We start from the raw sequence: 12,626 nt of genomic DNA on the forward strand, positions 1-12,626 counted from the left end.
ATCTGTCGGAAATTTAATTTTTATTTTTATTTTGATTTGCGACTAAATCAGTCGTAAATTTTGGCGACCAAATTGGTCGCACTTACTTAAAATCAAATGCGTCCTTTATTTTTCAGTTTGCGACTAAATTCATCAGAAATATCCGTCTGATTCGGTCGCAAAATTTTTGCGATCACGTGTTTTCCTACCAACCTTTTTTGGTCAACAATTCGTCGAAAAAACTCGATTTCCTACCTATTTGATGGTCGAAAATTAGCCTTTTTCTAGTGGTGAAGATTATTGTAATAAATATTAATTAATATATACATAAGTTTTGAAATATATAATAAAAATTAGTGCTAAAAATCTTAAAACTAAAGCTATAGGTTAGCAGCATGGAGAAGATATGTTGCAGTTGGTTTCCCTCTCTTTTCTATCTTCTGTATTGACGCCCCGCGTGCCCGGGTGGTCGAGTGTGGGGGGGGGGGGGGGTGAGGAGGCTTTTTTCTTTTTTTTCCTTTTCCTTTTTTCTTTCTTTTTGGGTCTCTGGTGGTGAATGGTCAGGTAAATGATGGAGAAATTGTAGCCTTTGGTAATAGCCAAAATTTCTTTGTCGGATAGAATGGATATGAAAGGTAGATATCTGGAGCCATAACCACCTTATATTTTAATTATAATTTCTTCACCACCCAAAACACAAGTCATTTGGGTGTGTGTAACAGGGGGAGAAGCTGACAATTATGGCCATGGCAACGGCTCTTCGAAGACTCTCCTCTTCTGTTGACAAACCAATTAAGCGTCTCTATAATGGCGGCTCTCTCTATTACATGGTTTGCCTTTTTCTTTTCTTCTCAAATAAGTTCCTTTGTTCCTTTTGTATGTTGTTGAAATTATAGGTTCAGAATGTAATATTTGTTAAACTTTTAATGAGTTTTATATGTTGTTGAAATACTAAGTTCAGTTGTGCATAGGCTGCATCGGCCTCTGGTTTGGTGTTAATTTTATTGGAGGGTTTAGTTTATTTGACTTTATTCTTGCAGTCATCGTTGCCTAATGAAGCTGTTTACGAGAAGGAAAAAAATGGTGTCACGGTAAGCTTAAGGATTGTTATATATCTGAAGTAGTAGTGCTATTTGAATTCTGTTCATTCTTTGTATTTTTTCTAACTTGGTAATCTTGGAATTCCAGTGGCCAAAGCAACTGAATGCTCCTCTAGAGGAGGTTGATCCAGAAATTGCTGACATTATTGAGCTTGAGAAAGCACGCCAGTGGAAGGTTCTATCTTTTTTTTTTTTCAATTTTCTTTGTTTTCTTCTTGCATCCGTATTGAAATTACTCTTCAGTACCACAAACCCTTTACAAAGAAGTATTTTATAAATTTTTTTTTAAAAAAAAATTGGATATTAGAGACGACCTTATTTTGATTAGTAGCTAATAAGCTGGAAACTTGAACAAGAATTATTTGAGTCCATGTATATGCTGTTTTGATTTCTAACTGAATACTAGTAATAAACTAGTCTGTTTGAAATCTCTTCTAGCATAGTAGGTTGTAAAGCATGATTTTTTGAATTTTTCCTATGGCTCTTACCTTAAAGATATATGATGCCTTTGGAATTGCTAAGATAAGAAAACTTTGTTCCTTTAGTCATCTTATTACAACAACAACCCAGCGTAATCCCACTAGTGGGGCCTTTAGTCATCCTATTATCTCCTATATTTCCTGTTTCTATTGGTACGCTTCATTCTTCCATGTAAAATGCGTTGTTGCAGTTTGGTTTAGAGGCTGTTTAGCTTACAAGAGTGGAAATTTTTTATTTGTAGGGACTTGAACTCATTCCTTCAGAAAATTTCACTTCTGTGTCTGTAATGCAAGCTGTTGGATCTGTTATGACCAACAAGTACAGTGAAGGATATCCTGGGGCTAGATACTATGGAGGAAACGAGTACGCAGAAATGCTCTAAATTTTTTCCATTTTCCTAAGTATTTTGGTGTTGAAGTATATTTCATCTGCTACTATATATCCGCATCAAGATTTTCTGTTTGTATTCTGAAAGAATGAGTGGTTGTCTAGGTATATTGACATGGCAGAAACCTTATGCCAGAAACGTGCTTTAGAAGCATTCCGGTTGGATCCTGCAAAATGGGGAGGTAATTGACTGATTAACTTCTGCGTAGTCTGAAAGTAATTATAGTTCAGTATCTGCATGCCGCAACACTTAAAATACTGTTAGGAAAGCTTTACTCACCTCCGATAAACCTTTGTGATGCAGTGAATGTGCAGCCTCTGTCAGGATCACCTGCTAATTTTCATGTTTACACTGCTCTTTTAAAACCTCATGAAAGAATCATGGCCCTTGATCTTCCCCACGGTGGACATCTTTCTCATGGATATCAGGTGCTTCTATGTTCTATCGTTTCTCCTTCTATGTATTCATACCTGGCTTCCAATTATATGTAGCATGTAGCTGGAGTTGGAGTCAGCTTATGTCTTCACCAAAACTTAAGAATCTCTATTTTCTTACTTAGTCATTCAATAATTTAATTTTAACAATGTTATGTATGATTTGTCTTATGTTATGTTTATATGTTACAGACTGATACAAAGAAGATATCTGCCGTCTCTATATTTTTTGAGACCATGCCATACAGACTAAATGAGAGCACTGGCTACATTGACTATGACCAGGTACTTTTCTGCTATCCTGTTACATTTTTTTCTTCATTTCTAGCCTCTCCCTTGATCAAATATACACTACATATGTTCTTTTTTATTCCTTTTTCCTGTGGGAGCAAAGTTAGGAAAATTTCCCTTAGGAGGAGTGTGGAGAGGTGGAAAATACTTCACTGATTATATCTTTCTGAAAATTGAAACTGAAACTGAGCCTCTTACACTTATCATATATGCAATGTCTATTGCAGTTTGTCTTGCATTGACCCACTTTTAGAGTCCATTCCTACATAATTTTTTGGTGGATCACATTTTTCAGATTCTTTTGGCGTTATTTATTTAATAGATTTTTCGTCCAGTTATACTAGTAAGTAGTATTCAAGAGAGATGTGAATGTTTAGTGTAAGATTTACAAGCCATCTACTTCTGTTCATACTTGTGACATTTTGCAATAACTGATGCCTCTCCTTCTGACCCTTTCCCCGTGACTTGTGATTTCTTTTTGCAGCTTGAGAAAAGTGCCACACTCTTTAGGCCAAAGTTAATTGTTGCTGGTGCTAGTGCTTATGCACGTCTTTACGACTATGCACGTATCCGAAAGGTAAACTTAACCAGGATTATTATGCGGTAGTTATTTAGAGCAATTTAAATGATTTTTTATGGAACTAAATTGAACTCCTATCTCCTGTGTATTTTTCAGGTTTGTGACAAACAGAAGGCTATCATGTTGGCAGATATGGCTCATATTAGTGGGTTAGTTGCAGCTGGAGTCATCCCATCACCATTTGATTATGCAGATGTTGTGACCACCACAACCCACAAATCCCTTCGCGGGCCTCGTGGTGCCATGATTTTCTTCCGGAAGGGTGTGAAGGAGGTTAACAAGCAAGGCAAGGAGGTTCGTATTTGGAGATCAGAATTCAATATTACATCCAGTCATCTCTTAAGACCTGTAATTTAAGAGAAGTATCACCCAGTATCTGATGTAATTGAACAATATTTTGGGCTTTTATGAAGGTGTTGTACGACTATGAAGATAAAATTAACCAGGCAGTCTTTCCTGGACTTCAAGGCGGTCCTCACAATCATACAATTACTGGCTTGGCAGTTGCTTTGAAACAGGTTTCATATCTTTTCAACAACATTCACTGTTTTGACAATTGCAATGAAACTGGTTTAGTATATTAAGTTTAATTTCACTTCATGCAAATACTAGACCATCACCTCTAGCCGATGATTGATGAAATTATGAAATAAGCCTTTCAGGAATCAAGAACCGAATTATTTTTAGTATGGATCTTTTTCAGCAAATGATTTTGAGAAACATATAAATTTAAATTACACCTCGTCTGGTTTCAGTACTTTCTGAAATCACTTCATTACCTCTTGAACATTTCCACCTACCTTTGAATCTTTCTTCAATCATATATGACAACTGATATTGAAGACACATATTGTCAGTCTGCTCCTTTTCCTAATATCTACTTTTGAGTATAAGCGCTCACAAAGAACGGAAATGCAGGCAATGACTCCAGAATACAAAGCTTACCAAGAGCAATGCCTTAGCAACTGCTCAAAATTTGCCCAGGTAAGATGGATTGAATTATGTAATTTCCAATTCAAGCACTATTTTATTAATCCATTAGTTTATTTTCATCCACCTAGTTTATGTTTCAGTCATAATCTATGAAATGCTGATTTCCTTCATTGCTGTGCACATTTCCAATCCTGCAGGCTTTAGCGGGAATGGGTTATGAACTTGTTTCTGGTGGAACAGACAATCACTTGGTCTTGGTGAACTTGAAAAACAAGGTAATATAAAAGCTTTCAACCTCTGAGGACTTGGGAGACAATTTTAGTCCATGAGTTTGTTGAGAAAAACTTAAAATTTGATTGATGCTTTGTGGTAAACCTAACAAATTCAGCAAAAAGACTTGTTACACCGAGCGCCCTTTTTTTTAAACTAGATAAGGTATTGGTGAATGGGTTGGCTGCATGTAATATCTTGATGCCTGTTATGCTTTATTGTGAAAGATTGAAATCACCGCAAATTTCTGACTTGTGGTTTTACAGGGTATTGATGGCTCTAGGGTTGAAAAAGTTTTGGAAGCGGTACATATTGCAGCCAATAAGAACACTGTTCCTGGAGATGTATCTGCCATGGTCCCTGGTGGCATCAGAATGGGTACATATTTTGCCCTTTGAGATCTTTTTCCCATTTGGTTATTCTTCTCAAACAAAATTTATGCAATTTTGTATGTTCAGGGACTCCTGCACTCACATCAAGGGGATTTATTGAGGAAGATTTTGTGAAAGTTGCTGAATTCTTTGATGCTGCTGTGAAGATAGCAGTGAAAATAAAGGCTGAAGCTCAAGGTGAATAAGCCTCCTAATGTTACTGAATACCTGTAATGATACGATCTTAGTCCATAGACTTCCATCTAACTTTTTCTGCATTTATTGATCTCAAAGAACCAGCCATTTCTTTCAAGTTATTTAGGAATACGCACTTCATTTTTCTAGTTCTTGACAGGATGATTCCCTTTAGATTCTGTTACCTCAGTCGCTTGCATCAATTTCCTTATGTTATTTTGTTATTAACAAAATCCTTCCTTTACCATATGTTCACTTGTTATGTTCCAGGAACAAAGTTGAAAGATTTTGTGACAACACTACAGTCTAGTGCTTCCATCCAGTCAGAGATTGCAAAACTTCGCCATGGTGTGGAGGAGTATGCAAAGCAGTTCCCTACAATTGGGTTTGAGAAGGAAACCATGAAGTACAAAAACTGAGAGCTCGACTGAGTTTAGACACAAGGTACACTGTTGAATAGTATTTTGTAAGTCAATAACTGCATCCTGATGTGTGATGAATGGAAGTGCAATTGGAATTGTAAAAGGCCATGGTGCTTTATTTCTTGTATCTTGTAACGTGGAATCATGGGGGCCATTTGTCTGCTTTAAGATTGGGATGTTGGAACCCGCGTAGTGATGTTTTTCAAGAAAATTTATGCTGGTACTCACTCGAGAAATAAAAACAAACTTCAACTGTCAGCGCATATAAATAAAATCTCTCAGAAGTAGAAAAAAATTAACAGCAAAACACTTGAATACCATTGTTTCTAATGGAAACACATGATCTGCTGACATTTGCTTTATCTTAACAGAATGTTAAGTATACTTCTTCTCTTTCGGAAGGAAAACGGTACTGTATCTGTATATACGCAATTCATTATGTTTCTTGACATGTAAACGGGAAGATACTACAAATTCAATGGTCTAGATTTTTCATTATGACACCTAGGACAGAATCCAAGAAGATACTTGAAACAAGTGTAGGTTTGTGGAGCTTTCAACTGCTATTTCGAAGTCAATATGATGTATTTTTTGTAATTTTATGATAACTTTTTTATCTCCCTGTACAAATTTGCAAAGATAGTATGAATAATTGTTGCTTGATATTCAAGTTATTTTGCTTACTGATATCTTGCTGTACTTGTCATGCATTACCTTCTAGTCTTTTATACCTACCAGGGTACGTAACAAGTGTGGTTCTTTTCATTTTCGTCACGCCTGTGTTCTTTCCTGATTTGTTTTTGGTTTGAACAGGACCAATATCCAACTTCTTGAAGGTGTATGGGATACACATTCAAGCTGCAGTTTGCTCTCAAGGATAGGATTTTCATCTTCTAATAATACGTAAAATCCAGCAGTAGTTGGTTCCAGACTTTTGCACTTTGTATATTAACGATTGTAAATCAACTGAGCTCCTTGAAAGCAATAAACTCCTGTTATCTCAGTACTTCAATCTTGTTAATCTATTTATGTTATCTCAGAGCCATTTTCTTTTGCACTCTATTGAGATAAAGTTATAGCCATAAATGCCAATGAAAGCAACCTCGTGGACTACAAGTACTGTATAGATCGACTTTGCAATTTGCAAGTGAAAGCAAGTAGTGGAATAGTCTCATAATTACTTAATTTTTTACCTCTGTTGCTGGGTGGTTGTGTCGTAAGTAGGGGCAGATCCAGAATTTTAACGCAACAGAGGCACCCTCAGTCGATGCCCCCTAGGTTTTTAGTATTTAGGGTGCCAAATTATGTATATACTCATATTCAAGATATATATACAAGATTTTTGTCGAAGTTTACAGGTCTGGTAATCGCTCAATCTTATATTACATAGGTTTGCTTCTGATCGTAACTATCAATTACCTTTCCCCTTTTAGTGAAAAAAAAAAAGAACGGAGTATAAAGCTAAAATCGAGCCAGTTGTACAATGGATCAGTAATTGGCGAAAAGAGAGATTTTTACCCTTTTTTAGAATTGTACTTAGGGTAAAATTCCTCTACTATATAAAGAGAAAACTAACTATTTATTAGACAGATATTATAACACGCATACCGAGGCAATTTACCTACATTCTCTCTGTTATTCAAAGTTCTTATCTTTGTTCATCAGTTCTTCATAAGTACAAGCTCGGGATCGAAGGCAGGTTCTTCATTGAGCCATTAATCGAACCCGGGATCACTCCTATCATTGTTTTGGCCAGTTATTACGTCTTTCATTTGTTTAATCTAACGCTATTAATAACTTGTATTGAATTAATTCACATTTCCTTAGAACCATATATAAATTCAATTGTTATCCGTTTTTAAGGGTGAACAACAGAATATGACATTTGGGATGAGTAGGGATTGGGTACGGAATGAAGACTTTTGGAATTTATGATCCTAAACAAGTTAAAAAACGCCCCAGAGTATTTAGGTGGTTATAAAAATTTCTCATTAAGGGTAAAATTGTAAGTTTAAACTAAATTATTTCCAAATTTAGAAAGGGGTTATTCGGATTTTCTTTTGATATACTGTGTGCGCTTTTTTGGAGGGTTTCAATTTTTTGAGGCGAGGCGAGAGAAAATCAAAGGCTCTTTTGTTAGCTTATTATTCAGAACAAACTTTAAATTATAATCTATGAGTAGTATTTTCTTTCAAGAATAGTAAATTAGAATTGCCGGAGTAAGTTATATTGTTATAGATTTAAGTTGCACTTCATTCATTAACAAAAGAATTTTTACACATCAACGTATACAAGCTGAAAATTCAGCGGTTTTTAGACAGCAAATCAATAGCAACCGAATTGAACAAAGAATGAATATCAGAGTATTCGTGCAGCAATAAATTCAGTCAATTTACAACTTTCATTACAATGCTCGTCCTTTTTTCTCCACCAAAAGTCACATTATTCACCTCCACCAACTTCGACTTTCTGAACAATTTCACCACCTCCTCCACCTCTTCACCGCCACACTCTTCCACAGCCACTACACACGCGCCGCCACCTCTTACCGTTCTCTCCATTTCCCCCACGTATTGGGCCGGGAACAAGGCCCGTTCCAGAAACGGGCTGAACCCAAAATCAAACACGTCATCAAAGAACGGCAGACTGTGTGGATCCGCACGGCCCACAAGTGGGGGCGATTCCACGAGCTCGACACCGGTGACATCGTTAACACCTATCTTATTCAGGGCCATAACGGAATGACCAGCCCCGGCTGAGATGACTAAGACCCGGGAATTGTTGGAGAAGAGATTTTGGGCCTGGAGGGATTGGAATTGGATTGTGAAGGATTGGACTGTTTGGATCCAGGCTTTGGTGGCCCATATACGGCGATTGTGTTTGTTTACAGTGGTGAAAGCCCGGTGGGTTAAATTGCAGGTGGATTTGGGGAATTTTTGGTCTGGTTTAAAAGGATTGTGGAGTTGATGGGGATTATTGATGCAGGTTTTGGGGTTTTGAAGGTAAAGGAGGAGAAGTGTTAGTGTGGCAACTGTGATGGATGTGAAGGAGAGCTTGTTGATGAAGCAGTCCATGTGTTTCTCCATAGATGAATTTGGAGAAATCTTAGATGTGAGGAGAGAGCTCAAAACGGTGTCGTTTTCAGGGGATTGGATCTGTTCATGGCTCTTATTTCATGTGCTTTTCGTTTTATCTCTTTTTCAAAGGGCATGGTCCCACTACCGTGAAACAATATTACGTCCTCTTCCAATATGGATACTTTCTTCTTTTTAATACTTCAAAATAACATATTTATATATTTAGAAATTAGTTAACGTTTAATATTTTATTTACCTTAAGAATTACTCTTATTGTCATAGATTAGACGTTAAGAATATTTTTGGTATATGCCAAAAAAATAAATATAGTTTTACCATAAGAATATACCATTACAAATTGATCTCAAATTAGTAGTACACGTTTTTTAGGGATACTTTTGGTATCGGTTAAAAAAATTAAATTTATATCCAATTAAATATCATCATTTAAAATGAACAAAGAGCAATTAACCAGATATTCAAGAATAAACACAGTCAGCATTTGTATTACTAAATTGGGATCAATTTATTTTTATTATTAAGACTATAATATCTTAATTTTACACATTTGAATATTATGATTATATTTAAATTTTAACAATGTATAGTTAAGAATGTTCAAATGTGTATGATCTGTCTTTATTTAAAGAGTACAAAACAACAACAAAAACAACAACAACAACAACTACTACCCAGTAAAATCCCACAAAGTGGGGATTGGGGAGGGTAATATGTACGCAGACCTTACCCCTACCCTAATAGGGCATAGGGGTTGTTTCCGATAGACCCTCGGCTCAGAAAGATGAAAATAAAACAAGAAAAGACAATTCATTGGTAACTCCACTAGAAACCGTAATAGTAACAGAAGCATAACAACCAAAAGATAAATGACATGCAATAACAGTAACCAGAATCTAAGGCCCGGGGCTAAGATAAACAACAAGGATAGTGTGGACTCAACATAAACTGCAAGCCATCTAAGATCAACCCTAATTCAACCCCGCCTCACCCCGGGTATGAAATAAGGAGAGCTCTACTACCCCCTAACCTACAACCCTAATGCTTGACCTCCAGACCTTCCTATCAAGGGCCATGTCCTCGGAAATCTGCAGTCGTACCATGTCCTGCTTGATCACCTCTCCCCAATACTTCTTAGGCCTCCCACTACCTCTTCTCGTACCCACCACGGCCAACCGCTCACACCTCCTCACCGGAGCATCAAGGCTTCTCCTCCGCACGTACCTGAACCATCTGAGCCTCGCTTCCCGCATCTTGTCATCCACAGGTGCCACGCCCACCTTTTTCCGAATATCTTCATTCCTAATCTTGTCTATCATAGTGTGCCCGCACATCCACCTCAGCATCCTCATCTCTGCTACATTCATCCTCTGGATATGGGAGTTCTTAACCGTCCAACACTCTGCCCCATACAACATGGCCGGTCTAACCACAGCTCTATAAAACTTACCTTTGAGTATCGGTTGCACTTTCTTGTCACGCAAGACTCCAGATGCAAGCCTCTATTTCATCCAGCCCGCTCCTATACGGTGAGTGACGTCCTCGTCGATCTCTCCGCCCCCCTGAATCGTCGACCCAAGGTACTTGAAGCTATCTCTCTTGGGGATGACCTGTGATCCAAGCATCACGTCCCTGCCTACTTCCCTCGACTCAGCGCTAAACTTGCACTCCAGGTACTCCGTCTTAGACCTGCTTAATTTGAAACCCTTAGACTCGAGGGTCAGTCTCCAAACCTCCAACCTCTCGTTAACACCGACCCTGGGCTCATCAATTAGAACTATGTCATCAGCAAATAACATACACCATGGCACATCCCCTTGAATATGGCATGTCAGTGCATCCATCACCAAGGCAAATAAGAACGGGCTAAGCGCAGAGCCTTGGTGTAATCCCATAACAACCGGGAAATGCTCCGAGTTGCCTCCCACAGTCCTAACCTTAGTCTTAGCTCCATCATACATGTCCTTGATCGCTCTTATGTAGGCTACCGGCACGCTTTTTGCCTCAAGACATCTCCAGAGCACCTCCTTAGGGACCTTGTCATATGCTTTCTCCAAGTCAATAAACACCATGTGCAGATCCTTCTTCTTATCCCTGTACTGTTCCACCAACCTCCTAATAAGGTGGATAGCTTCCGTAGTGGAGCGACCCGGCATGAACCCAAACTGGTTGTCGGATATAGATGTCGTCTTCCTCACCCTCGCCTCCACCATCCTCTCCCAGACTTTCATGGTATGGCTAAGTAACTTGATACCCTATAATTGTTACAACACTGGATATCACCTTTGTTCTTGAACAACGGTACCACTGTACTCGACCTCCACTTCCCCGGCATCCTTTTCGTCCTAAAAATAACATTGAACAACCCAGTCAGAACTCCAATCCTGCTCTACCCACACACTTTCAAAACTCAACCGGAATTTCGTTTGGCCCGGTCGCTCTACCCCTACTTATCTTACGCAAAGCCCCCACGACCTCCTCCACCTTAATGCGCCTGCAATACCTAAAATCTCGAAGACTCTCCGAATGCCCCAAATCCCCTAGCGCTATATCCCGGTTCCCCTCCTCGTTTAGAAGACCATAGAAGTACGTCTGCCATCTCTGCTTAATCTGGGACTCTTCCATCAATACTCTACCATCCTCGTCTTTGATGCACCTTACTTGGTCCAGATCCCGGGCCTTCCTCTCCCTCGCTTTAGCCAGCCGAAACAACTTCCTGTCCCCGCCTTTCTCCCCCAATTCCTCGTATAGACGACCAAACGCTGCATTCTTAGCCTCCGTGACCGCCATCTTTGCCTCTTTCCTCGCCACCTTGTACCTCTCTCTATTCACTCTCATCTCCTCCTCGCTTGTGCTCCCTGCCAACTTCGCGTACGCTACCTTCTTCGCCTTCACTTTACCTTGGACTACGTCGTTCCACCACCAGTCGCCTTGGTGCCTGCCAGAAAAACCCTTCGATATCCCTAGCACCTCTCTCGCCGCTTCCCTCACGTAGTTCGCCGTCGTTGACCACATAGTGCTCGCGTCTCCACTACTCCTCCAAGATCCCATAGCGGATAACCTCCCCTCTAACTCCTGTGCTTTATCCTTGGTTAAAGCTCCCCATCTAATCCTCGGTCGGCCACAAGCATACCTCTTCTTCCTCTTCCTCATACTGAGTCGTGAGGGTCTCTCCCGGGATAACCTTGCAATCCTTGCACAACCCTCTATCACACCTTCTGAGGAGAAGGTAATCAATCTGAGTCTTCACCGCCAAACTTTGGAAAGTAAGCAGATGCTCCTCCCCCTTCGGAAAAGTCGAGTTCGCAATCACCAGGTCGAAAGCCTTAGCGAAGTCTAACAGCAAAGTACCTCCACCATTCCTATCCCCAAGGCCAAAGCCACCATGCACCTCGCCATAACTACCAGCAGCCGACCCAATATGGCCATTAAAATCCCCTCCAATAAATAACCTTTTAGTAGGTGGAATACTACGCACAATCTCGTCCAAATCCTCCCAAAAGCGCCTCTTAACCTCCTCGTCCAAGTCCGCTTGCGGCGCGTAAGCGCTAACGACATTGAGGGTGCACTCACCAATCACCAACTTAATAAACATTAGCCTATCACTCGCCTAACCTCAACCACAGACTCTCTAAGATCCCTATCCACCAAGATACCCACTCCATTCTTACCCCTCACGACTCCATAGTACCACAACTTATACCCGTCCGCATTCCTCGCCTTCGACCCTGCCCACCTAGTCTCCTGGAAAGCAGCTATATTAACCTTCCTTTTCTGGAGAATCTTCGCCAACTCAATAGACTTACCAGTCAGCGTGCCTATGTTCCACGACCCGATCCTCAATCTACAAGCTCCCTCTTTCCCCTTACCCTCCTTGCCTCCCGTCCCATCCACTGACCCCCTCCCCACCCCCCTTCTCACCCCCAGCACCCCTCGAGGACATGACCTTACTCTACTATCCCAGACCACAGCCACTATACTTACGACAAACTCCGGAAAACACTAACACAGACCCAAGCTAGAAAATAACAGGTAGCGGCTACAAGTACTCTAATAATATGCTTAAAGTGATGCTAACTAAATAACCA

The 12,626-nt window shown here is 39.7% G+C and overlaps 3 protein-coding genes across 3 annotated transcripts; 1 reads left to right on the forward strand and 2 right to left on the reverse strand.

The window, feature by feature from the left end:
• On the forward strand, positions 399-6,482 carry LOC109235697 (serine hydroxymethyltransferase, mitochondrial-like). Its single transcript, XM_019401903.1, has 16 exons — positions 399-809; positions 1,020-1,070; positions 1,168-1,254; positions 1,801-1,922; positions 2,052-2,128; positions 2,251-2,375; positions 2,574-2,666; positions 3,157-3,249; positions 3,349-3,546; positions 3,666-3,770; positions 4,171-4,236; positions 4,383-4,460; positions 4,722-4,833; positions 4,914-5,024; positions 5,292-5,465; positions 6,257-6,482. The coding sequence occupies exons 1-15, from the start codon at positions 720-722 to the stop codon at positions 5,438-5,440; spliced, it is 1,557 nt and encodes a 518-aa protein (XP_019257448.1). The 5' UTR covers positions 399-719; the 3' UTR covers positions 5,441-5,465; positions 6,257-6,482.
• On the reverse strand, positions 7,679-8,678 carry LOC109236269. The gene has a single exon (XM_019402469.1). It carries the CDS (start codon positions 8,527-8,529, stop codon positions 7,831-7,833), a length of 699 nt encoding a protein of 232 aa, XP_019258014.1. The 5' UTR covers positions 8,530-8,678; the 3' UTR covers positions 7,679-7,830.
• LOC109236111 (craniofacial development protein 2-like) lies at positions 11,645-12,133 on the reverse strand. The gene has a single exon (XM_019402329.1). The coding sequence runs from the start codon at positions 12,131-12,133 to the stop codon at positions 11,645-11,647; it is 489 nt and encodes a 162-aa protein (XP_019257874.1).

The sequence above is a fragment of the Nicotiana attenuata genome, chromosome 12 (genome assembly GCF_001879085.1).
Source record: "Nicotiana attenuata strain UT chromosome 12, NIATTr2, whole genome shotgun sequence".
NCBI lineage: Eukaryota > Viridiplantae > Streptophyta > Magnoliopsida > Solanales > Solanaceae > Nicotiana > Nicotiana attenuata.